The sequence below is a fragment of the Xyrauchen texanus genome, chromosome 9, assembly GCF_025860055.1.
Source record: "Xyrauchen texanus isolate HMW12.3.18 chromosome 9, RBS_HiC_50CHRs, whole genome shotgun sequence".
Classification (NCBI taxonomy): Eukaryota; Metazoa; Chordata; class Actinopteri; order Cypriniformes; family Catostomidae; genus Xyrauchen; species Xyrauchen texanus.
Genome location: NC_068284.1, coordinates 33,173,561 through 33,200,980, shown reverse-complemented (window position 1 = coordinate 33,200,980; position 27,420 = coordinate 33,173,561). Strand labels below are relative to the sequence as shown.

Sequence of the window (27,420 nt, the reverse complement as noted above, 5' to 3'; positions counted from 1 at the left end):
ACTGCTCTCATTCGTTAACTGTGTTTTTTAAAGGATTAAAAGTTCCAGTCCAGGAGCGACCTGATAGCTGAGTGGTTAGGACGCATACCACATGGGCGCAACTGACATGAACACTCTTTCCCAGGAGTCACTGTTTGAGCGAGCAAAAGCAGCAGATTAGATAGAGCGGGAAACTTTGGGGAATTGTCTTGCTTTTAAAGAGGAATTTGTATTCCTTGTACTATGTATTTAGAGACGTTGAGTGGGATGAAAAGTCCCAAAGCAAAATATGTGTATTCTTTGCTGAAGGATTGGTTTTGTAATGTAAAAACCTCATAAGCTCCTACATTATTTTTATTTTGATTATTTTACATACATATATATATATATATATATACATTTTTTGGTATGTTGTGGAGAATGTGATGTGTAAATTGAATTGTAATCTCAGTCTTTGTTTGAAAATCGGACTGCCTTTCTGTTGATGTTCATACAAAAAAAAAAACAGACTCCTGGAAAAGGGTAAGTAACCACTGACATTTTAGATTACAATCAAAAAAGCCCACCCCACGACTGCCAAAAATAGAAAAGCAGCAGATGAGATTAGATAGACGGGAGACTTTGGGAAATTGTCTTTCGCGTGCTGTCAGGCTTGTCCTCGCGTGCGAGATCTAGAGATCTTGTATTGTGCGCGCAGATGTCATGCGCGCGCGGAATCTTCCCGTTTCCTCGTGCGGCAATTAACTACTGTGCGCAAGTGTCAATAATGCGCGCGCGGATTCATGGCGTTAAAATGCCTTCATAATGATGACCTGGGGGATATAGAACTGTGGAAAACCAACTCCTGAACACAGACAAATTCTAAGAAGTCCAAATCCACAGGCAAGTGCATTCTGCAAACGTGAGCAAAGATTCTCCCAAATATGATCCAGAAGTATCTGTTCTTTTAACAAAGACAAATGTTAGCTACACTTCCAGCTCTTCGGCAAAGAAGTGCATAAATTACATGACCACTGTGGTTAATGCTCACAAGGGACTTTTTTTTTTTGTTTTGTTTGGAAAGCTGACACTTGATAGCTCAAACATTGTAGTGCATAATGAATTACAAATACAGTGCATCCGGAAAGTATTCACAGCTTATTTAATCCAAAATGTAAATTTATTATTTTACTAAAAATTCTACACACAAAACTCCATAATGACAACGTGAAAGAAATTTGTTTGAAATTTTTGCAAATTTATAATAAAAGAAAAGGAAAACAAAATCACATGTACATATTCACAGCCTTTGCCATGACACTCAAAATTGAGCTCAGGTGCATCCTGTTTCCACTGATCATCCTTGAGATGTTTCTACAACTTGACTGGAGTCCACCTGTGGTAAATTCAGTTCTTGATTTGGACTTGATTGGAAAGGCACACACCGGTCTATATAAGGTCCCACAGTTAACAGTGCATGTCAGAGCACAAACCAAGCCATGAAGTCCAAGGAATTGTCTGTAGACCTCTGAGACAGGATTGTATCGAGGCACAGACCTGGGGAAGGGTAGAGAAACATTTCTGCAGCATTGAAGGTCCCAATGAGCACAGTGGCCTCCATCATCTGTAAATGGAAGTTTGGAACCACCAGGACTCTTCCTAGAGCTGACCGTCCGGCCAAACTGAGTGATCGGGGGAGAAGGGTTTTAATCAGGGAGGTGACCAAGAACCCGATGGTCTCTCTGACAGAGCTCCAGTGTTTCTCTGTGGAGAGAGGAGAAACTTCCAGAAGAACAACCATCTCTGCAGCACTCCACCAATCAGGCCCATATGGTAGAGTGGCCAGACAGAAGCCACTCCTCAGTAAAAGGCACATGACAACCCACCTGGTGTTTGCCAAAAGGCACCTGTAGGAATCTCAGACCATGAGAAACAAAATTATCTGGTCTGATGAAACAAAGATTGAACTCTTTAGCCTGAATTATCTTATGACCTCCTATCACCTGGCCAATACCATCCCTACAGTGAAGCATGGTGATGACAGCATCATGCTGTGGGGATGTTTTTCAGCAGCTGGAACTGGGAGACTAGTCCGGATTGAGGGAAATATGAATGCAGCAATGTACAGAGACATCCTTGATGAAAACCTGCTTCAGAGCACTCTGGACCTCAGACTGGGGTGAAGGTTCATCTTCCAACAGGACAACAACCCCAAGCACACAGCCAAGATAACAAAGGATTGGCTAAGGAACAACTCTGTGAATGTCCTGGAGTGGCCCAACCAGAGCCCAGATTTGAACCCGATTGAACATCTCTGGAGAGATCTGGAAATGGCTGTGCACTGACGCACCCCATCCAACCTGATGGAGCTTGAGAGGTCCTGCAAAGAAGAATGGGAGAATCTGCCCAAAAATAGGTGTGCTAAACTCGTAGCATCATACACAAAAAGACTTGAGGCTGTAATTGTGCCAAAGGTGCTTCAACAAAGTATTGAGCAAAGGCTGTGAATACTTATGTACATGTGTTTTTTTTTTTTTAATAGCCTAAATTTGCAAAGATTTCATACAAACTTCTTTTTCCTTGTCATTATGGGGTATTGTTTAATTTTGAGGAAAATAATTAATTTTATCAATTTTGGAATAAGGCTGTAACATAACAAAATGTGGAAAAAGTGAAGCGCTGTGAATACTTTCCGGATGCACTGTATGTACATTTACACACACACTCTCACTCACACACACACACACACAAACGATGAAACAGTAAAATGACTATTACATTGTTATTAAAAATAATCAACATGACCCAAAATCGAACCTTTTTATGTTTAAACTTATTTTGCAGGTTTGAAGATTTATGACAAGAACAAGTTGAAATGTTCTGTTTAAAATGATTCTGAGTCAAACTAAAACTAAATGGCATAATGACTAAACCTCACTAGGGATGTGCTCTCTCCGAGTAAGAATGACAGTCATCCAGTAGTGTCATAACGTTTGTGTTCGGTGTATAAATTGGCCATTAAATGCCTCTCAAGCCTACAATTTGCATGAAATTATTCGTATAATGTAATCACGCCTGCTAAAAGAATGATCACTCATGATGTTCATGTCTTAAACTCAAAACGCACAAACACCATCAAGTGTTTCAGATAACATCCGACATGGATCTGTTGTGGATACCGATCACAGAATTACATTCATTATGGAGTTATGTGATGCTAACTCGTACGCATACTAATCACTTTCATACTAAATATACTTTATACTAAAACAAATACCAGAGACCGCTTGGACAAATAGCACATTCTCAGCACATGAGGCAACCTCACATATAAAAATAAATCATAAAAGTTTAAGAACCACTTACCTCTGTGCGGTTCATGGTCAGAATGGCGACCTTTTGAATCACGCTCGAGCCAGAGAATTATTGCACCTCGACCAGGCAAAATCACACTTATAACTCAAATTCAAGTGTCTATAATTCAAATGTACACAATTCGAATTCAGATAGTTTTGTCATATTTCTGACTCCATGTTGGGCAATGCCTACTTTTTGGTTTTAAAAACAGCAATAGCGCACTAGGGGTTTATATTAAGTATTTAAGTTATTTGATCGTCTCGTACTCTTTAAAGTATTTTTTTCTATTTATTCATCTTGTAAATTGATATAGCATACTTTATATGCCAAAACATGTATACATAAGTGATTTCAGGATTTTGAATAATTTCTTTGTTATAAAACGTTTTAAAAAAGAACTGCTTTGTTGAATTTATAGAATTAAAAATGTAATTTAATTACTTCTGTTAAAATTAATAACTAACCTAAGAAATGTTATCAAACGTAGCCATACAGACTAAGCTGTAGTGTCTATAGGTTAGTCTACTACATATTGTTAATTTTGATAACATTTCTTAGACAGAGGTATGATAATGTTGAAAAGCAAACATGATTAATAGTCAAGACTAGTCCATGTTAACCCTGCTGCATGTTATTTCTATGATTTTAACGATACCTTGAGATGTGCTTTGGCCAATACCTAAGGCAGTGTGAAGTTTATGATTTTCTGGTTCTCTAATCACTTAAGTAAATATTCTGAAAATTAAGGAGAGAAAATACATAAAATTACACAATAACTTTTAAAGATTATAATAATTCTCTATATCTATGGATATCAGCATGCTCGAACAAGTATAAGAGCCCAAGAAATTGCTCTTCTAATTCGCTTGTTTCACTGACAGAAGTTAATGGGGATGCCACTAGTTGATGTACTCAAATGCACTTCAAGAATATATTCAAATTTACAGCCAAGCATATTAAATTAAACAGAGATCTGTTTCCACTGTAGACTGCTATTCATATTTTGTATCACAGAGACAGTTGGAGTCAGTTTATGAAACAGGAATAAACTCATAATTTCTGCATCATTGCAGGCATAGGAACAACTCTACTTTGTACAATACAGCCATCATCTGTCTAACATTGCTTTAGTAACTAACCCTAATCCCCCCTCCCCAACACACACACAAAATATACATCCAACAAAAACCTCAATGTTCTTCACCAGACCGAGGCACCACAATGGCTCAGCTCAGTGCATGACTATGGATCCTCCAGCATACTGTTAAACAGTTCAACCTGAAGGTAGGAAAAGAACAGCTCCCTTCACACAGTCATAGTGAATGAAAGGGGAATACTGTGGGTGTGTGACATGTGGAGGACATTTTTCTGAATCAGCTGGAACTGTGGGTTTACACAATGTGTTCAATGAGGTGTAAAAGGGTGTGGTCCCATTCCTCAAACTACACAAAGCAGTCAAGTGGAAATCCAACCCAAGAAAAAAATATCTGTTACTCAATTCCATCAATAATAATTATAAAAATAATGAAGGCAGAATATAATAAAATAAAAGACTGTCATGATCTCAGTCTACTACATCAAACATGAGATTTGGTCAATCTTCGGAGCTCAAGGAAGAGTCTGAATTTTTTGGTGCCATGATGTCATCCAAAATGGCATCTCTGTCTGAGCTATCGTAGCCGCCCTGCGACAAACTGTCACCTTCATCCAAATCAAGAGCGCTTTGCTCTATTTTCACATCGTAGGTGGGAGTAAGAAAGTGGTGAGATGTGAGGTGACAATCATCTTCCAGGTCCTCATCATTCATCATGTATGCTCCATCAGAAACTAACATCTCGCTTTCGCCTCCTCCCAGAAGAGGGTCATCAGACTGGATTGAAGGGGTGGGGAGGTAATGTCGGCTCTTTTTGGGGATCGAAGCATGGGGACTCAGGAGTCTGTGGAATAAACTCTCTGGCAAGAAGCCCTGAGATTGAAGAGAAGGACCACTTTAAATATTAAATCAACAATAGTGAATTCTGGAATTAAAGCAGTAGTGACCATTAAGACATCAGCACATCTTTTTGGTAAACTAAATTATCATGAGCCAAATTTGGGATAAGGCCACCTATGGTTCAGAACAGCTTTTGATGTCAGGGTAGATCAATAAGCATTGGTTCAACAGTAGAGTACACACTACCAAGCGAACACAGTAGACACTGACCGAGTTGCGAACAGTCTCGGACCATTCTGGTGCTACAGCATGGTTGGGATTCTCCTCCAGATATTCTTTCAGATCCTGTAGTACAGGGCCGTATATCCCACAATACTGGAAAGCAGGGAAGCATACAATTATTAAGACCAGTAATTAGGATTCAACATTCATTTAGTGCCGTACATTTTATGAAAAATAAAGCTTTCAAAATATTAATGCAATCTCGAGATGCGATTTTAAAAGTTTCAAACCATGTTTAAACTGACACAGCATCCTAAAAACAGTGCTTATGACTAGAGACGCAACGTAACCTAAGTGAGATGCTCCAAATGCATCTGTTGGTATTGTAGAATAATCATTTTTTAGATGGTATAATAATCATTCTTAGATATCAAAATACTTATATGAGTTTCTAGGCCTTTGTGTGAGCCAGGAGAGAGCATATGAGGATACTAAAAGTGTTGATGCTGCAGAAAACACAAAGAATGGTACACAACCTTGAAATACAGGATGTACTTCTTTAATCAGTTATTATATGAATGGTGTCTTGTATTTTTGCAGCTGGTGTTTTGCTGTTTTTGTTAATTAGTAGTATTCTGACATATATCCTTGATGTATTTCCTTTATGCTGACACGTATCTCTAAAATATATGGTGTGTCTCATTAAAATACAGGATGCACTTCTTACAAAAATACTTTTAATAAGTTAGATATCTTTGGTATGATATGTTTCTGGCATGGTGTTTTACCCTGATGAGTTAAATATCTTTGGAGCTTGTATTTTCTTTCATTAATCAAATGATACTGTGTATGAACAAACAAGGCCGCCTCATTATGAGGGTACACTGAAATGTAGGGCAAAGGTAAAAGGTATGTGATGGGGACATGGCTGTTTGTATCATACACAGGTGTTTCTAAAATTGATGCACTTTTACCATGAACTATGACTTATGTCAAAAATAAGTGGAGTTACCAGTTGATGTATGTTTTTTAAAAAATAATTAGATGGGGGATTTTCCACCAATATTTAATTAGTGAGGAAAATAGAACATATTGGTGGCGAAGGAAAGAGACAAGAGTAATTATTCTATTGGTCAGAGATAATGGGCAAGAAGATAACAAAAAGGTATATAACTGAGAACTCAGGAGGATAGAGTCAGAACAATCAGCTGACTGGTCTCTTGTTTGTTGGTGATCAATAAACTACAACTTTGGCATCTGGAACTCAAGACTCTGAAAGTTTTCTTCAACTTAGAGATACTCTTCGCAATATTCCACGACATTGGACACATAAGTACATAGACCAACAATTAAAAACAGTAGTCGGAACCAGGGTAATAATAGGGTTATATCCAATTAAATGGAAAGCCAAACCAATGACCACTCATTGCGACCACGTGGTTACACCATGCGTCTCTAACCTCCCTAGCAACCGGGCCAATTTGGTTACTTAGGAGACCTGTCTGGAGTCACAGATTCAAACTCGTGACTCAAGGTGTGGTAGTCAGTGTCAATACTAAATGAGCTACCCAGGCCCCGGGTGGTTTTATTTTCAAATAATTTTTTGTCTCCTGCTTCCCAATGCCTTCCGCTCCTCTTACACTCTTTATTTCTTTGGCTGTTGCTCATTGCAGGTCTCTTGCTTGTCTGAAGAGTGTGCAGACAAGAAGCTTGATTAATTTCTTAAGCAGCAGCCCTGCTATTTGTTTCACTTTACTATCACCTGAGGTGTGGAAAGGAGAAGCTTATATCTGCACTCTCTCAGAAGCAAATATCTCATGTAGGCATCCTGGACCAACAACCAATAGTTGTGGTTCTAGGCTAGAGATTGATTAATTAAAAGTTAATAATTCAATACTATTTAATTCTGAGTGTGTATTGATTAAAAAAAAATAATAAAAGAATGGAGGACAAGATGCATCGAGAATAGTTTTGTAATCGAATTGTTACCCTTTGAATCATAATCTAATCATGAGGCCAGTGAAGATTCACATCTCTAGGGAAAACGCTTGTGTCTGATTAGCAAACTCACAGTCTTGCCCGTTATTATGTCTATGACTTTTATTCCCTCACTGCCAGTAAGCACTGCTCCTTTCTCCACCCTCTTCCTCCTCCTCTTCTTTTTGGTCCGGTTCGCCAGTAGCTGCAACAAAAAAAGAATAACATTAACAGATGTGTCAGTCCAAATAGAACGCTAGTTACATAAGTATCTGTGGCTCTGGGAATTCCAGATGACCACCACAGGCGGTGCTGTAGCTGTGGATTATTGTGAGAAAATATAACAGTCACAAAGTGAAGACTCTAGGATAATAGCCACATTAGCTCAGTGTTCAGCCTCGGTACGACCTTGTAGAAGCGAGCAAAAACATATGGAGAAGCCCAGATAGCAGCTGCACAGATATCTGCCATGGAGACTCCAAAAGGCAGCCCAAAATGTAGACACAGCCCAAGTAGAAGGACAAGATATACCTTATGGCAGGGGCTTTTGGGCTTTCTTGGATGTCACAGTGATCGCCTTCACAATCCAACGTGACAATCTCTGCTTAGTTACAGCGGCACACTTATGGACACCACCATACCAAACAAATAACTGATTGTTTGTCTAAGAGGAATGGTAGCATCCACGTAACACCTCAAGGCTCGCAGCATGACACAAGACTTGATCCCTTGACTCATCTGATTGGGACAAACACTGAAATGCAGCCAGATTAATGGACTGATTTCACAAAGAGGAAACAGAACTTTAGGAAAAAAGATTGATTTGGTCTTAGCACAATGCCAGAATCATCCAGCAACCAACGCATGCATAACTCACTAACAAACAATGCATGTTACTCACTGACTCACTTGGAAGCAATGGACAACAGAAAGGAAGTTTTTAATGTTATCCACTTAAGGTCAGCCATCTGCTATTGTTTGAACCGCAGCAAACAGGTGGAACACTGTTGAGGGGTTGTCGGACCGAATGAGCACGATTGGCTTGCCAGATCCAGCAAGAAATATTGCAGTGCTAGGAAAATCGCACACAATACCAGGAGGTTGATGTGGTTCGTGGACTGATCTTGAGACCAACAGCAACAAATTCCATGTTCACCCCACCCCATGAGGGAAGTATCGGTCGTGATCACCTCCCGACGAGAAGGAATAACCAAATGTACTAAGGGTAATTAAAAACTCCCAGTGATTTCATTGTGTCAATGCATGAACACAACGGTGGGAAACAACAATCAACCGATGACAATGTCTGGTGGGGTTCAACCGCAAAGAGATAGAGGCTTGAGGTGGAGCAAGCCCAGTGGAATCACAGAAGTGCTGGCAGCCAGCATCCCCATAAGCTGTAGTAACACTCTGTATGGCAATATAATTCTCAGAAAGAAATGAGCAAGGAGCTGCAGAATATTGTCTGCCCGAATATTGTCTGGCAGACATTGCACGAGAGTTCAGATTCATCCCAATGAAAGTGACTGATTGCACCGGAATCAGGAAATTCTGTCTGGTTTACAGCAAGATCCAGTTTCTGCACATGCTCTAAAAGCAGTCTGGTGTCGCAGACAGCTTGATGCCTTGTGGGCAAATAAGGAAGGATCCGCATTTCTCTGGACCATAGAGGATACAGAGCTGGACTCAGACAGACAGAATGGCAGGACCTTGAATTGGTAAGCTTTTCGAAACGGAATCGAAGAAACTTCCTGTGTGGACACATTTTACCCTATATACTGGTCACTGGTTGCCGCACATGCCCAAGATTTCAGAGTCCGTGTGGGGGGGGGTAACTCTGACTCTATCTCTGAACTAGGGTCTAACCCAGCTAGACAGAACTGCCTCTCAGACAACAGTGCAAGCAAGGGTCTGTGATAGCCTGTCTCAAAAGCTGAATTCCCAAACAAGTTGGACAGACATCAAGACCGTCATCAGGGAGGAGTATTGGGACATCAGTTGGAGGCCGGTGGGAATAGAACCGTGAACAATGATCACTTTGGTAAATATACCCCCGGATAGAACCGAAAGGCTAAGGCAAGCAGAGCGTTAAATATCCCAGGAAGATACTGTGTCCATGAACAAAAAATAGTAATACAATTCCTCTGGATAAAACTAGAAGGCAGTTCAACAATGAATGCTCACAGAATTGTTTTTAAATATCCACACTCTGATAACTGGACGCCAGATTGCACTGAGGAGCACAGCGCATCACAAAAATACAAATAGAGAATTTGATAAGATTAAAAAGTTAGTGAGGATCTGCAAACTTACCAGCATGGCAAACACTAGCACAAAGTGTTACCGTCACATCGTAAAATTATATACATTGAAAAATTAAACTCACCCAATGCAGACAAAATAATCCAATCCGGATCCAAAATGTTTAGGGGCACACTGTCCTCAACTTGCGAGGATGATACTTTGCTGCTCTAGTAAGCTGCATTTGACATCACGGGATCACACAAAGAATAACGACCTATCTCTATCAGGTGAGAAAGCGAAAGAGGCTGAATACGGAGCTAATGTGGTTATTACCCTCGAGGCTCAGCCTATGTCACTACTGGGACTTTTCCACTGCACGGTACAACTCGACTCAGCTCGCTTTTTTGGTTTTCCACTGTGGATAGTACCTGGTACCTCGGTCGAGGTTCCAAGTGAGCTGAGCCAATAGTGAGCAGATCACTGATTGGTCAGGGATAATAGTCACCACCATCGTCACTGGATTTCTGACGCATGACATCAACACGCTAGTTTTAAATTTAGCAAAAGCGATAACAGTATCATTTGTTCACGTGACTGGAATTGTGAAAAAAGAAATGGCTGTGCGCAAAACCACGCCGTGGTCAATAAACGGTGCAAATGGTCCACTTGTTAGCGATAAGCGAAACGAAAAAGTCTCTCAGGAAGAGTCTCAGCTGTTGGCCGCACACGGCTACCACCGGACCAACCAATAGTGTAGGGAAAAGTAAAAAAAATTAAAAACACTTAAGTGACAACAGAAATGTGGAAGTGGGTCGACCAAATGATCGCTATCTAAACTGTCGAGCAATGGGAGGGAGACTACCCTGGACTGGCGTTGATCCACGATGGAGGATGGTATGTTTTGTTACATTAACTCTATACTCTGCTTGAAAGCTTCACTTTATTTAGTTGACCAGCTACTGGAAGCTTGCTTCTAAAACAACCGGGCCAATTTAACTGTTACACTTGTGTAAAATCACCATGCAACAACTGCTTTATGCAGCACAATGAGCTAGTAGCTAACAGCTTGCGGTTGTGTTATTGATTTAGTCAGTTTGTGTCGTGTTTAAGATGATGTCACGGCAGCAGAGGTGGCAAGACTATAATCCCAACCACGATGAGACGGCACCAAACTGTAGTGGGAGTACAAGCTCAGAAATGTAAAGCGAGTAGAGTTGAGGCGAGTTCAACCGTAACGTGCAGTGGAAAAGTGCCATACGTGACTTTGTTTGTATATTCTCTCGACCCATCTAGCTGGGGCTGCAATAATCAACTAGTGTTTAAGCACTGCCTCTGGAGGTCAGGAGGAATAAATCAGAATTCAAGTGTTCAACTTGAGTGTTTTGCACTTACCGCCAGCATGTCTCCCTCCACCTCATAATCTGGATTTTCTTTGAGCCAGTTGGGAAGGTCCCTCCTGCGGGGAGCATGGAGAACTCCCTCTTCATCTACCAGCTAAGGGGCCAGACAACAACCACATTTTATTTCTGGAGATATCTATGAATTTCATGTAAATTTTGAATTGACAAGGTAAGTCATCTTCTATATAAGTTTTTCTTTTGTTGTATGGGCTCTTTTAAGTCATGAAAAGGGCAAGTTTGTAAGATTGTTTTTCCATACCTCATGGTCCTTTCGTTTCTTGCGGCCACTCCCTTCCCCATTTGGCATCAGAGCCTGCTTAGAAAATGTCAGCTTCAGTCCCTCCTCCTACAAAAAATGAACCCAATTTTAAAATAGAAAAAGAAACTTGATAACTCTTGAATATCCATTAACATAACACATTTCAAATGATGAATGAACACATGTCTGAATGCCTCCTCACCTTTAGGAGTTTTACAGTGAATTCTGTATCTTGGCCTTCAACAGCTTCTGCAGAGAGGTCACTGTTGCTTTTGCGTGGTACTCGGGGGAAACCCAGGTCATCTCCAAGGTCAAGTTCTTCAGATGGCACATTAAGATGTACGTCAGACACATAGCGGCGCCCTGATGGCCAATGTCCTGTCAGAACCAGTGAACAGAGATTATCTATTCGGTTTATCAGCACTCGATCCTTGGGCCAGTCAACTCTGAGAGGGTCAGTAAGGGACTCTCGTGGGCCACCTTCTTGTGATGGTGTGAGTGAGAGGATGCTGTTTTCTTCATCACCATCACACAGCCGAAGAGCTGCTGCTGAGAGAATGGATTAATATTAGCAACACATCACGTATAATTAAACCAATACACCTTGATAACCGTTTGAGTTTACACTTCGTGAATAGGGCTGGAAAATCTATAAAATAGAAAAAAAATATTTGTGATTATTTAACTGGTGATACAAAATGTTTGATTAAAATGTTTTTTTTTTTGTCCATTAAGTTTCCTAAAAAAGTGCCAGACTAATAAGATGCATAATGTGGTAGTAGCATCTCTGATCTTAAACTTCAGTACTAAAAGCATGAACCAGTTTGAAAGTTTTCAATGAATGGATTCAAAACTCTGATTCAAGTGTGTAAATGTTTGTTTATTATTATTATTATTAGTGCTTATAATGAAAACTACTCTATTTTCATAAAACTTTTGCATTAAACATTTTGAATGTAACTGGCCACAATGGCTGTTTGGTTATAAATCATGTTCCTCTATTTAGTTGCTCAGAGATACATTTTGAATATCACCTAACAAATGAAAAATATATACCTAAAATAAAAACAATGTTTTTTGCTATATCACCCAGTTCTTTGTGTGTGTGAAGATGCACAAATGTAAACTGTGGTGTCATCACAAACATCTTTTAAATGGGATTGTGTTTCCTCACCTTGTTCTCTCTCTGCATCACTGTCTACACTGTCATCTGAGCTGCCAGAATGATGGGAGGAGGAAGAAGAGCCAGATTCTGAATCAGATTCGGAGTCTGTTGGCTCTTCACCTCTCTCTCCTCCCCCTTTTCTCCCACTGCCGCTGGAACCACCGTGTTTGCTCTTCTTCCAGCCCCAGCCCGGTTGCCCTCCAAGTTTTCCCTCAGAGTGTATGAGGGGCGTGGCTGGAGTGCCTGACTGACAGAGGGTCTCCACCCCCAGCAGCCGAGACTCATCGCCTAGCCCCTCCTCTTTGTTACTGGTCGGCTCCTGTGATAGGCTGAATGTATGAGTCTGCAAGGCTGCTTGAGTTTGCTGGTTCTGGAGGTAGTCAAGGCGGGCCTGGCTAAATGAGTACTGTGGGTCGGAAAATATAGAAATTTCAGTGCGGCTGACACCATGTCTAGCGGCAGCTAAGAGCAGTTCGTGGTCGTGCTGTGGGATGCTCCACCAGCTGGGCAGATCAGAGGTGGTTGGTGCCAGAGCGAGGCGTTCCTCCAACGATGGATGTGGAAGAACACGCTCACGCAGTCGACACATCAAGCTGACCCTATAGAGTGTACGAGAAGCTCGCTCTTCTGTGATGGGGGCCAGGGACTGGGACAAATCTTGAGATTCTATTAGAGAAACAATAAAAATAGAATAACGAAACAAATTTTAATCATGTTAATCCAATTTCAGTTCATTGTTTTATTACTAGTGCTGTCAGTTGATTAACATTTTTAAACACGATTAATCACATAACTTTTCAAAGTTTATTGAGACTAATCACATATTTAGAAAATGCATACATTTTACTCTACATACAGTATATACTTCTGTTCCGTCAAAATGCACTTATTTCCTTCTTAGGAAAGAAAGAAAACAATATCTAACAATAATACTTTAACATTTCCAAACAAAGCCTTCCACAGTATAAAGATAGAAATGCATAAAAATAGCACCAATTCAAGTAACATTAAATGTTTCCCCAAAGTCTAATTGGGAGGTTGACTTATTGAAAGAACTAGTCTCCCCATAGGTGGCATATTCACTGCAATGTGCATTAAATCTCCTAAACTCTCATCCTCCACAATATTAATCAGTTGGCAGACTGTGGCTATCCGCTTTGCCACAGCAGTCGCGCAGCCATAGGGCTCTGCAACGAGGACAAAACAAATAATAAAATTATATATATTTTGGCAAATATTATTTCTTGGATTAAAAAAAATCATTTCAGTGGAAAAAAAAGGTCTTTGCATAAATTATAGTTAGTTTTTTTTCTTGTATTTTCTAAAAAAAAATTAAAAAAAATGGCAGATTACTATTTTATTGTAATTGCGCAGCCCTAAATGACCAACCATAAAAAAATGAATTTGCTTCTTTTGACTATTTATTTGAACACAAACTCCTGGTCTCACTGTGAATGGGTTATACCAATAGACAAAAAAAAAGTTATGACTTTCATCAAAACGTATTAACTTGCTCTGCCACTAAAAACCTTTTCTGCAAATGACATCAAAATCCTTTCTACTTTTCACAATCCAATCAATTTCCAGATAAAAACAAATTCTTTGCAAAAGTTGTGAATGTGGTTTCATATTAACTTTAAAGTACAACATTCAAAAGTATAATGTACCTTCTCCACGTGCCGGCCGAAGGTGACACACCTTCCGACACATGGACATGAAGCACTTGAAGTAACGTGACAAGCTCTCATCGGTTTTCTTCTCGAGTCGAGCAAAAGAACGGAAACGAGTCCAGTCCATGTTACGCTCATCTTCTTCAGGAGCCTCTGCTTCCTTCTTTATTCTCTCCACTCCAAAGGTCGATACCACCCTGTAAAAATCGCACTCCTCCCTACGAGTCCATCTGAAATGGAGATGCTTATGAGAAGTGGACAGAGAGAATGAGGGGGTGAGCTTCAATAACAGTTTTCTTGGGTAACATACCTTTGTTGACGTTCTTGTCGAGCAATCTCTTTAAGTTTAGTGGCTTGTTCGCAGCGTCTACGTCTGCGGTCACCCTTCTCTGCAGCCTCCATCTTAAGTTGTTCTCGTCTGTAAGTGCGTTGATATGCTGTGATGAGTCGACGCAGTCGAGCAGTGAGTGATGAGCTTGTTGGCCAATAACACAAATCTGAAGATCCTGAGGACAGACCCTCGACCTGCACAGGTGCAGAGCGATCCTCCACACAAATCTCACTGTCTGCATTCACAGAATCAGCCTGAAAAGCAAAATAACCACATGTATTATTTAATATAAAGTCCTAACTGAATAAAAAACCTAAATTTTAAGACATGGTAGAAAAGAAAGAACAAAGAAACAAATAATGTATCTTAAAGGTCTTGGATGGGTCACGTGATGCCATGCAAGAAGTAGACGTGTGTGAGCAACGGGCTCTACGCACTTTGCAAAATGTTTAATTATTCTCATGTTATAATCGGGTAAAATTCGATACACCCAGTTACACACATTTGCTCACTGAGGTAAAACATGGCAAAGAAGTCAAAATCCTCAGGCTCTGGAGACATTAAAAGACACTTATGTGTTCAGGATGAAAACCGGGAGAGGAGGTCCTGTGACCGTGGTGTTGACGAAGGTTCTTGCTGACTTGGGAGGATCTTGCTGTAATACATCGATCAATTACGCGATGGAAATAAAATTGCCTGAGTTAGTTACAAGAGTGGCAGATGTTGAGAAACTAATAGATTATCAGGAGTCATCGGAGAGGAAATTATCTGATAATCCGACCGCAACCAAAGTTGATTTGGAACACGTTCTTGGAAAGCTTGAATTTCTTGAGAATAGAAGCCGCAGGAATAACGTACGAATTGTTGGAATTCCTGTGCATGAGGAGGGCAGAGATGTGGTGAAATTCTTGGACGGGCTCTTCCCGAATCTCCTCGACGTAACAGGCCATAAACTGGAAATCGAGTGAGCTCACAGAATCCCGGCAGATCTACTGAGGGAAATAGGCCCAGAGCAATTCTGGCAAAATGTCTGAGATCGTCTGATAAAGACCTCACGCTGCTCCAGGCAAGGAACAAAGGAAAGCTTTCTTGGAAGAATCATAATATTTTCTTGTTCCCCACGCGAGTGATTCAAGGAGTGTAAGAAACTCTTGCATCAAAGAAGATTGCTTTTGCACTGATGTATCTGGCCAGACTGCGAATAGAAATGAAGCATGGTTGCAAAGTATTCACATGTCCAAAACAAGCACTGTCTTTTATACAATCAATGAGTGAGTAAATCAATAGGAGTTTCTCATGTAAGTGGATCAAGTTGCTGTTCATTGACTCAACTGTTGGAGGAAGTTGTGCCATTTTTGTTTTTTGCATTGGCTCCGTCTAACGGCTGAAGTCTGTTTTGTGGAATAACACTTTTCCTTAAAGAAACGTTTGCACTGACGGAAGATCGCTTCTGAAGTTCCCTGCCAGATTGCGAATAGATGTTTTTTTTTTTTTAAAGCTGGCAGTCTTAGTATGTTATGCTGTAATCTTTTCATGTGCCCTCCCAGTGAATTGTCTCTTATTCCTCCTGTTGGCTGGGGTTTGATTTGTGGATTATTTCTGCGGGACATTCGAATGATTACGTCATCTGCTGCATTCATAAGCATCTGGTGTGGTGGTGGCGTAGTGGCTAAAGCACAGGGCTGTTAATCAGAAGCCACCATTGTGCCCTTGAGCAAGGCACTTAACTCCAGGTTGTTCCGGGGGGATTGTCCCTGTAATCATTGCACTGTAAGTCGCTATGGATAAAAGCGTCTGCCAAATGCATAAATGTAAATCTGGTTCACTGTACATTTGTTTGACTGTTCGAGGACACTGAACGGCTTTATATTGGCTGGAATTTTGTTTTATGGGGGAACACACCTTCGAGTCAGTTCTGTGATTGTATCTACACAATAAATGTGTTTATTCTGCCTATTTTACAAAGTGTTTTCTGTTAAGTAATTTTGCTTCACTAATTTGTGAGGCAAAATGTAGTAATCCGATGGCAAAGTTGTCGCGGGCGCTCTTGTTGGCGTACATGGACCTCTTCAGTTTAGAGGGATTGACGCCAGTTGGCGTTGTCGTGCCACGGTTTATATGCACGTTTTTAGATTCCTCCGGAGTTCAGGGTTTGATTGTTGTACTAATGGGAAATGTGGTCTGTATAATCTAGTTTTTGACACACAAGTAATTTTTTTCTATTAGATAAAAATGTCTCTCTCCACGTGGAATGTGAATGGGTTGGGGCACCCCATAAAAAGAAGAAAGGTTATTACTTTTCTTAAGCGTGAGAAATATGATGGTGTTCCTTCAAGAAAAGCATCTTTCCCCACAGGAAGTTGGAAAATTTGGGAAGATATGGGGTGGACATGTTTTTTTTTGTGCTGGCTCTAGTAAGACCAGAGTCATTATTACATTGATAAATAAACATCTACAATTCAAATATCTCAAACAGATTAATGATAAATTTGGAAGAGTAATTATTGTTTTAGCTGAAATTCAGGGGCACCCCTTATGATATAATATTAGGAGGAGAATAATCTTTTGATGGACTCAGTCCTTGATCATAGTGAAGCAGAAGTGTGCAAGCCCCCTAGAGCAACACTGACGCATCACAGTTGGTTTAAAACTCTTGGTCTTGCAGATATTACATTCTTTTCATCAGTTCATGTATCTTAAATGTCTTTACCTCCTCATATACTTCCTTGGTGTGTCTCGATGCAGGTTTGAATTCTGGATCTTCAGAGTACTTGTCGTAGTCCCCTCTAAGGTGCAAAGAAAACAAAAGGTCACAGGAAATTCAAGGATACTCATCCAAAAGCATAAACAGCACAGTCAATCAGGCTATGTTGTGATAATGCAGGTGCAGAGCTAGAGATCGGCTCCATTTGAAACTGACCCATCCCCAAGCTCTGGATCTGCCGACTGCTGCTCCGCATTAATGTCCTGTTCATTTGGGCGCCCACATTGCTCAACAAAACACAAGCAGGGGTCGGCACGCATGGTGGTGTACATCTCATATCCTGGCACAGCAAGATATAGAGGGAGGAATACATTAAGGTGTCATATCGACTAGTCAGTGGGGTGTCAAAACTAAATTAAGATACTGACTAGTCAACCATAAAAGAGCAAAAAGGAGTGCAAAACTACCAGGAAGTTCTAATTATCGGGACACCCATTATACTAGTACTTGAACACGACATGACTGGTTAATAAAGCCCAAACATACCATGCTTATAGACCCCGATAAGCAAGCATCGGTCGGCTTCGGCATCCCACCAGCCAGATGGAACATCCTGCTGCTCCATTTCAGGCAACCAGATATCAATATCCCTGCATGTAAACAAACCTGCCATCAGTGGTGTCATTGTGTGTGTCTTCTCTATATGTGGGTGAGAGAGAGCTGGCATTGTAGCAGTCAGTTTCTAATTATATAAGACAAATCGCTATACCTCGCATCAGCTCCTCTCAAAACAGAATCAGCATGTTCTCCAATGACTTCCTGCTTCAGGTAGTACAGCATTCGAACTCTCAACAACACTCTGCCAGAGGTAAAACAACAGAGTACTTAATAGAGGTCGACCGATATAGGATTTTGCAGATACCGATAACCAAGTTGGGTAGACAAGCCGAAAAATGATTACGTATTTTTTTTAAATTGATACTGAATGAAAAACAACATTTTAACTAGGGATGTACAGATACTACTTTTTCTCTTCCGATCCGATTCTGATACCGGAAATCTCAGTATCGGCCAATTCCGATCCGATCCAATTTTAAGCAAAATCAGTTTAGAATATCTTTACATTATTGTGTGGAACTAATTGGGGGTATTCTTTAATATGTTAAGAAACACAAACCTCTAACTACACATTATTTCAATATAAATGTACAGCTTATTAAGAAACACTTTATTATTAACTAGTATACTGGATAATGTGGCAGCAAAATTAACAGTAATTCCAGTCTTCAAGTCTTCAGTAGAAAAGAAAATTTTTTTTAATTTTATATTGTATTTCCCAAAAATGTTTCAACTTACATCTGGACTTTAAATTATTCAGATCTCTTTTTTTGTTCAATTTAGTTGTACGTCATCAGTCCACGGTTCATTCACACAGTTATTTTTTTAAACCCATTCAATTTAAATATTTTTAAAATTGTAAACAAATCCTAATTATGACAATAATAATAATTATATATATTTTTTAAATACAACATTAATATATTTAAGTCGTGCACTCATTTTTAAATTTGTTCACAGTAGTTTAATTAGCTTCTTATTCAAATTCTGCTCAAATGCACTTCCGGTGCCGTACTAAACGCTTATTATAAGTGAACTATTGAGCATCTACATCGGAGATGATGTTCGTGAGTTGCGTTCAAATATTGCAGACCACCGTGAAGGCTAGAAATAGCCACGGGTGTGTGTGTGTAAACAGAGCAGCACCAATCACTGACGTGCTGGTGCTGCACATGCATTTTATTTATTAAACACAGCCTTTTGTGATTCACAGAGCTATTGCACGTATTCAAGTGGCTGATCACTTCACTTCCGGTGATGGGTCTTTAATGTGAAACTAGGCCAAACTAGTGAATTGCAATGTCTTATAACTTTTTTTTAATGCTTCTATAAGATTCAGTTATATTTTTGTTTGTATTTTGCACTGTTATGCTCGTTTAAATTCTCCAAGAAACTCGCTGGCCTGTCCGCCCCTGATTGGCCCCAAAGTGCGTCGGCCCACCGGGAAAATGTCCGGTATGCCAGATTGCCAGTCCAGCCCTTCACACACACACTGATCACTTGATGATCAAAATGACAAAAATACACATTACTGTGAGGATAAAATATTTATTAAAATCCGATGTGTTTCTGAATTGTTTATACGTTTCTCTTGACTGCATGAAGATATTTTTCTCAAATCTCTCACTACCTTTAAATATACAACTTAGCTGGCTAAAGCATAAATGTGACTGGATATAAACTAATGCAAATAGATGGTAATACATTTTATTTAAACATTTTGGTAGGACTCGATGGCTTTACTATTAGCATCCTCTCGGCCTTGTCTGCAAACAGACTGCTGTTCACTATTAATGCAGCATCTTTTTAAGAAATGAATTACTTTATAATGATATGACTACATGTACGGTATACATACCTTTTAGTTGTTAGTGTTTTAAATCTGCATTGTTCCACTGCATTCAACGTGCAGTCTTATGCGTCAAAACAATCACCACGAGGCATCAATGATAGTTTTTATTTTGCCTCTAGAGGCCACTCTCATACTGCATAATGACAGCACGCCCTTCCCAGCCGCTCCAGCACCGGACACAATGGGGGAAAATTATCGGTGTGGATTTGTCAATAACCGATAGTTCCAGAAATCGTTATCAGTGCCGATTAATCAGCAAACCCGATATATTGGTCGACCTCTAGTACATAGTAACAATGTTAAATGCATTTTAAGCTACTATACAATTCATTATAATCAGATATAATTTAGTGTCTCTGGTGGTCAAACATACTTGTTGCACTGGTGTTTGAGGTGCTTGCGGTAACTGTCATCAATCAGCAGACTGTCAGGATTGTACTTGCGGATCCACTCGACTTTCTGCACATCAAAAGAGCTCTGAGCCTTCACTCGTTTGCCCTTCCTGCCACGAGGTACAGGGATGGACAGACCTATAAGGAAAGGAGAAACCCTTTATAAGAACTTCATAAAAAGCTTATAATGCCATGCCAAGGAAAATGCCGTAACTACACATTTTGTCAAAATTGAGTTGACCGAAATAGGGTCTCTTAAGACTTCGACCGGTTTTGTTCATCTATGCTCAGATTCAGAGAAAATAAGGCAGACTATAATCCAAACTTGGCTAATCAATCCAAAAAACGTAAGCTATTTTTCTCAGTTTCGGGGTAGTTGCTGCTTTCTGGCGTTGTAGTGCAGTAGTGTATGCTTAGCATGGATCTACCTCTGAAAGACCTATTGTGGTCTGGTAGTCTTGTTGGTAGCGTCAACAAACTTAACACAAAGACGATGTTAATTGATAATGATTGTAATAAGAGAAAGCCATACCAGAGTGATTAAGCAGAGCTTGTGGTTCTCGTCCATTCTCCGGTGGGGTGATTAGCTCCCAGATGAAGCTCTTGATGTTCTCGTCTCCACGGTAATGAATGAGACAGAATACCAGGATGACACGGCAGATGGTCTCCACGTCCCGCTCACTGAGACGCCGCTTACACCGAGCATGAGTCAGTATATCTCGCCAGCGCCCCCACCTGTAGACACAGGCATGTGGACATTTTAAGTTTCAAAATGGCATGTCTCTCCTAGGCCTGGCTATTGATACAGATTTCCCAATTCGATTCCAATTAATATGGGTACATTTCTGTGACAATGTCCATTTTGCTTACACATAAAATAAATTCTCTCTCAGCTAATGCTCTTAAATATAAAAGGAACCTTTTAGGCAACCCCAACTAGGTGCAATTAAAAAAATATTTATTTTACAAATTATATTTTATCATTAGTTTATCAAATTGGTCAAATTTTTGCTTTTAAAATTCCATCTATTCAATCAATGAATGTCTTGAAATTGCATATTTTATGTTGCATATATATTTTTCTTGCATTTTTATTGTTTACTTGCATAATTTGTATTATTTACAAGCATTCACAATGATTTGTAGAACATGTGCTTGGATCAGTGGATCTAGTCTTTGGACAAACAGAACTAATTATACCAAACTTTTACTCTCAATATGCAGTGAAAAGATCTCGGGGCTAATAACCTCTCCACTATACTACTCAATCACTTGTGAGTGATATCTGAACATAATGGCCAGTGGCTAATAATAGGCATTTTTAATTGCATAGCATGTGATTTGGTTAAATTGCAGATCGATCTTGGGATTTATGAATCGATATCGAGAACTAAGATTACGATGCATTGGAAAATATATATTTTTACCCAGACCTACTCACACCAGTCTTCATAAAATGCTGCACAAAAATAATCAGCAACAAATTAATTCACAAACCCATAAACAAGCAGATGTTTCTCCACTCTGAAGCAGTCCGTCCGTCCATATCCTACACCGGAATGCCGATCGGAGCGTCGAGAGGCCCGGGATTGTCGAGAACTATGGGGTGGGTAGTCATCGTCACTGTCCAAGTCAGACAAATCGCCACCTTCTCCACGCAGACTGGAAAACTGACGTGTCTGCTTTCTCACTCTGGGTGTGTCAATCACAAGAGTATTCTGAAAAGGATTTGCATGAGGAAGAGAGTGAGAGATGAAAGAATAAATGCGAAGACACCAAGGAAACAAGGATACAGTCATATAGGGAAAACTACATTATATAGACACTACACTCTACCTTCCTGTTGAGAGTATCCATGTCTATGTCTGCTTTCTTGGCCCACTTTTGCCAGAACTCAGGATCATCCAGAGCAATATCTGTGCGGTTCTCAGATGCCACAAAGCTGGCCTTGGAGAAAGTGGATCCTTTGCCTTCACTCTCTATAGTGATGGTGGTTGCCCTTCTCTGAAGGATCTGGTCGATGTCCTCTTCACAGAAACGACTGCCCTCGTCATTCTCATCCATTATGGCTGCATATGCACCTTTACGAAGTAAATCCTCAATCTCCTTTTTAGAAAACTGTTGGATCTGAAGAAAACAAGTTCACAGCATTCAACTGTAATTATCAAGATAATCAGTACCCTAGTCAATTATTTATTCGCTCTGCCTTGATCTTGCATTTCTCAGCCAAAAAATGTATAAAGCAAAACTGCATTTATAGAATTTTCTTTTAGTCTTACCCCATTGACATTACTTTCCTTGTTCCCACTCATGCTTTGCAGAACAGCTCGATCAAGCCCCAGTTTAAGACTGGCCTTATCCAGCATCTCTCTCTCATAAGAGTTTCTGGTAATGAGACGGTACACCTTCACTGCTTTAGACTGACCAATACGGTGACAACGTGCCTGAGCCTGTGGGGAAAAAAGAAACTGATAAGAGACTCAATGTCTGGGACAGAAAACATGGCCAAAAAAGGCCAATGGATGTGACTAAATGCATGAAAATGACCATGGAGAAATTCATCCTTGCCTGAAGATCATTCTGTGGGTTCCAGTCAGAGTCAAATATGACACAGGTGTCAGCAGCAGTCAGATTAATGCCCAACCCTCCAGCACGGGTACAAAGTAGGAAGACGAACCGGTCTGAATCCGGTTTACAAAAGCGATCAATGGCTGACTGTCGCAGGTTTCCTCTGACCCGCCCATCGATTCGCTCGTACAGGTATCTGATCAGACGGAACACAACAATCAAGGAGACATCAAGGGAAGTCAAACAGATACCTAGTAATTCTGAAATATTATTACTCTTATTTAAATTTCACTGTTCACATAGATGTAGTGTAAATCTAGTGCTGTACCTCTTGTGTATGAGGTAGTCCTCAAGGATGTCGAGGCAACGCACCATCTGGGAGAAAATGAGAACCTTGTGCCCTCCAGCCTTGAGGCGAGGAAGCAGCTTATCTAGTAAGACCAGCTTTCCTGCCGAGCGCACCAGAGCCTGGAGATGGAAGTCTGGAGCCAGAGGATCATACACCTCCCTCAGCTCAGCCACTATCTTCTCCTCAGCACCTGCAAAGAGAGAAGACAAGTGAGTAAAGACAAGCATCCAGTGGTGAGTTGCTGATACAAAGCTTAGGCCAACAAAACAACAAGTCAACTTGGGCAACGAATAAGCAAGTGCTTGTTTTAGTGTGACAAAGCATCAAAATTGTCAGGAACTAAGCTGAAACTCTTCTAACAGCAGAAAGACATTATGTGCCAAATTTAGGTGAATAAGAGGAAATCTTAGGTTGTACAGAAGAGGCTTGAAGAAGAGATTGTGTAATGTGTGCTGTTCAGTACCTGTAATGAGGTAAGGGTGGTTGCAGCACTTTCGAAGCTCCATCATAGTGTTGAGGAGATTGGGTACATTGCTGTTGTGTGTGGCTCCCATGCTGAGGAAACTAAAGTTACGCTCTAGAATAGCACGGTAATACTTCTTCTGTACATCAGTCAACTCCACCTGGGGGACCACAGCAAATATTGAAATCAACCCAATTTTAATGATGCAAATAATGCAACCCAACTTAAAAAAATCTGATTATATAGACATCAAGAGCCCTGCTATTCAGAGTCTGCGGGAAACGTGCACACCTCAATAATAGTCTCCTGTTTTGGTGCGAGGTTCTTTTCAACGTCCTCCTTCAGCCTACGCAGCATCATGGGCTTCAAAATAGACTGCAGTTTCTGCACCTGATGAATGCATACCAAGACAGAGCATTGGAAACAGTTCATTCTTTCAACGGAGCACAGCACACCCAACATATTTTTAGGTGTTCTACCTGCTCTTCTGTTTTAAGATCTCCAAACTCGCGTAAAAACTCAGTCTCAGAGGAGAATTGGGCTGGTTCCAGAAAATGCAACAGACTGAACAGTTCCTCTACTGTGTTTTGCAGTGGGGTGCCTGTCAGTAACACTTTATGCTCCTGAAAATCAGACAGAGAGAGGAAGAGGGGACGTGAGAGAGACCACATCGCAGAGCTTAGATCTTAATTAAAAGCATCAAAGCATCTGAAAGATATCACATACACCCACCAAGCACTTTATTAGGAGCACCTGTACACCTACTTATTCATGCAATGATCTAATTAGCCAATCCTGTGGCAACAAAGCAATGCATACAATCATGCAGATACGGGTCAGGAGCTTCAACCATCAGAATGTGGAATAATGTGATCTCAGTAACTAACTGTGGCATGATTGTTGGAGCCAGATGGGCTGGTTTGAGTATTACTCTAACTACTGATCCCCTGGGATTTTCACACACACAACAGTCTCTAGAGTTTACTCAGAAAGGTGCCAAAACATCCAATGAGCAGCAGTTCTGCAGATGGAAACACCTTGTTGATGAGAGAGGTCAACAGAGAATGGCCAGACTGGTTCAGGCTGACAGAAAGGCTACGGTAACACAGATAACAACTCTGTACAATTGTAGTGAGCAGAATAGCATCTCAGAATGCACAACACGTCAAACCTCGAGGCGGATGGGGTACAAGAGCAGAAGACCATGTCAGCCACTTTTTTGGACCATAGTGTTCCTAATAAAGTGCTCTGTGAGTGTACACGCTAGGGCTAAGAATACATGATATTTAAACCAAACACTAACAATCTTAAATTAAAGGTGAAGTCTGTAATTTCTGTGCCATAAGCAGCACCAAACAGAATTCCAAAAATAATAACCATTTTAAAACCGGTTTCAAATGCTCCTTTGTTCACCAAAACAAATAGTCCCCAAATCTGACACCATTGTTTGAGCCCAGGTTGTTAGGGCCAGCCCAGTTCCATTAAGTGCACACTGCACAGTGGCACAGAAATAACCCAATGATCCTTTAAACAGACAATGTTTTATTAGCTACTTACAACGTCAAGCATCTTGAGGCTGTCGAGGAGCTTGCAGTTTCTGTTCTTCAATCGGTGAGCTTCATCAATAACTACACAGCGCCAAGAAATCTCCCTCAGTTCGGGGCAGTCAGAGAGAATCATCTCAAAGGTTGTGATCAGAGCATCAAATTTATAGGCCCCTGGTATCAAGTGTGCCTAAAGAAGACAGAAAAGGAGGAGAAAGTCAAAATAGGCACATCAACAAAGCCAAAATATTTTACTATTATGGGCAATTTGTTGTATTTTTTGTGAAGAAAAAAAAAAAAAGATTGTTAGTTATAAAAAAAGAAAGGTAAAGAAAATACAAAATAAAACGTATTTTTTGAAAGACTTCTCCTTCCCATCATACAGTTTTACAAGCACAACTCGTTTGGACTACTTTTATGGTTCTTTTTGTCCATTGGGATCATGAGAGCTACTGGTCACGGTCTACTTTCGTTGTATGAAGAAGAAAAAAAGAGCAGTTTCCGCCAAGTAACTCATTGTGATCCACAAAAGAAAAAAGGTCTGGAGTGAGGGTGACTAATGATAAATGTCATTTTTAGGTGATTTATGCCATTATCCCAGAGGCATCACATACTAAACCGAGAGAAACTGAGAAAAAGAAACAAACATGATGCCTCTACACAGACCTTATCATCTTTGCAGTACATCTCATACTGCTGGATCATCTGTCTGCTGGCCAGACTGCCATGGTAAACAATGGCATTCATATCAGTCCAGGTGGAGAACTCCCTTTCCCAGTTTGTGATGGTGGACAAAGGGGCAATTATGAGGAATGGGCCCTGGACTCCTGCAGCAAACATCTCTGACAGAAGGGCTATGGACTGAATGGTCTTACCAAGACCCATCTCATCAGCCAGGATGCAGTTTTGCCTGTGAGGGGAGCCATGAGTATGGAAAGAAGGGAGTGAGAATTAGACAGAGAAAACATTCACAAGTTGTGCATGAGTTGTTCTGTACCATTTCTCCACAGATTTACCAACCCATTCAAATCTCAGCACTGCCATAACTATTAAAAGACCCCATGACATTTTTTATAACAATTGTATTTCCAATTAAAACAGGAAGTTGTGAAGGACTTAAAGGGCTTGTTCTTTTTTATATATCCAATAGCCTTAAAATAATGCCACAGCAAAGCAAATCCACACTTGACAGCTTGCACCATGGACAAAAACAGCGAAGACACTTTAAATTAAATTATGGTGAATTTCTCACCATTACCTTCTCTTAAGCCTACGCTAGCAGTCTTGCCAAAAACATTGGGTAAATAAAATGAACCTGTATTCGATACTGGAGTAATGCCACATTTATTCTTGCCAAGATCCTAGTGTGACAATTCTGATTAATCTGCAAACTGTCAATATCGAGAGGCTATTTATTTGTCAATAGCAGGCTGTCAAACTATTTCCTTATGATTTTGTATCTCTGAGCTGTCTGCTTACTGTTGTACCATAAGATTGGTGAAAGGTGGTATTTACAATTAGGAGGTAGGGGACATTATCATTTAAGGGAGCATTTTATTGGACAAAACTTTGTATGTGCCCGAGCAGGGGATGAGTCATCAATACTATGAATTAATTTTACCAAAACAGAATATTTTAAATGCTTATCTCTGCTAAATGTGTTTTGTCAACTAGAGGAAGGCACAAAGCTATCAGCTATCATGGATGAAAAGAAAAACATTTTTTAAATGTTAAAAATTGTAATATTTTAATTTAAATTTTTTATAATTTAATACTTTAAACATTATTCATATTATGGGGTCTTACATCATTATTCTTTACCTATTTCTCATCGTCATTTATCTAGATGTATTAGCAAATAATGGTGAGCACATTACCTGTTGTACCAGTTGAAGAGCAGCCAGTTGACTCCCTCCAGCTGGTACTCTCGGAGCTGGTTCCCATTCTTATACTCTCTTGACTCATCAAGCTTCTTCCAGGCACTTGCAGGAGGTCGAGGCTGATGAAAGAGCAAGTTATGTTAATATTCACCATTAGCTGCGTTTCCATCCAACTATTTCGGATGAAATCCTGAATGGAAACACTTGATTTGCGAATAAATTAAATTAGCATAAAATGTAATGCTCTAAGAGGAGGTGGATTTTCTAGAGTTTCGCGTTAGTTAAAATATGCATTAAAATGATGGAAATGGCTTATTAGCATTAACAATGATGTCTCGTGATCATTTGCCATGACAATGTGCTCATTGTCGTTCAGCTGCTCCAAGACAAAAAGGCGGGCTCCCTCAAGATAATGCGCAAGTACAGTTCATGGAAATGCCCAATGTTTCACGTTTTCTTTTTGATGGAAACCCAGCTACTGTCTCTTAATGAGCATCAAACAATAAAATACATTACAGACAGGGCCATAGACAT

The 27,420-nt window shown here is 40.2% G+C and overlaps 1 protein-coding gene across 3 annotated transcripts in view; it reads right to left on the bottom strand.

The window, feature by feature from the left end:
* Nucleotides 1-3,943: 3,943 nt before the first annotated feature.
* The window catches only part of LOC127649485 (chromodomain-helicase-DNA-binding protein 8-like), a 41,644-nt gene continuing 18,167 nt past the window's right edge, over nt 3,944-27,420 (bottom strand). For 2 of the 3 annotated variants that reach the window (XM_052134594.1, XM_052134595.1), the window contains 26 exons: nt 26,884-27,005; nt 25,673-25,916; nt 25,020-25,196; nt 23,942-24,085; nt 23,754-23,852; nt 23,463-23,622; nt 22,979-23,189; nt 22,651-22,846; nt 22,362-22,532; nt 21,919-22,209; nt 21,580-21,800; nt 20,615-20,817; nt 20,064-20,220; nt 17,990-18,079; nt 17,767-17,870; nt 17,437-17,560; nt 17,227-17,302; nt 14,496-14,770; nt 14,183-14,415; nt 12,525-13,181; nt 11,553-11,896; nt 11,351-11,437; nt 11,084-11,185; nt 7,542-7,652; nt 5,519-5,623; nt 3,944-5,281 (listed from right to left, as the gene is read on the bottom strand). In XM_052134594.1, coding sequence (XP_051990554.1) covers nt 4,910-5,281; nt 5,519-5,623; nt 7,542-7,652; nt 11,084-11,185; nt 11,351-11,437; nt 11,553-11,896; nt 12,525-13,181; nt 14,183-14,415; nt 14,496-14,770; nt 17,227-17,302; nt 17,437-17,560; nt 17,767-17,870; nt 17,990-18,079; nt 20,064-20,220; nt 20,615-20,817; nt 21,580-21,800; nt 21,919-22,209; nt 22,362-22,532; nt 22,651-22,846; nt 22,979-23,189; nt 23,463-23,622; nt 23,754-23,852; nt 23,942-24,085; nt 25,020-25,196; nt 25,673-25,916; nt 26,884-27,005 — 5,076 coding nt within the window. In that variant the 3' untranslated portion in view covers nt 3,944-4,909. Of the gene's footprint in view, nt 5,282-5,518; nt 5,624-7,541; nt 7,653-11,083; nt 11,186-11,350; nt 11,438-11,552; nt 11,900-12,524; nt 13,182-14,182; nt 14,416-14,495; nt 14,771-17,226; nt 17,303-17,436; nt 17,561-17,766; nt 17,871-17,989; nt 18,080-20,063; nt 20,221-20,614; nt 20,818-21,579; nt 21,801-21,918; nt 22,210-22,361; nt 22,533-22,650; nt 22,847-22,978; nt 23,190-23,462; nt 23,623-23,753; nt 23,853-23,941; nt 24,086-25,019; nt 25,197-25,672; nt 25,917-26,883; nt 27,006-27,420 lie in introns of all 3 variants that reach the window. The other variant, XM_052134592.1, reaches the window with a different exon arrangement.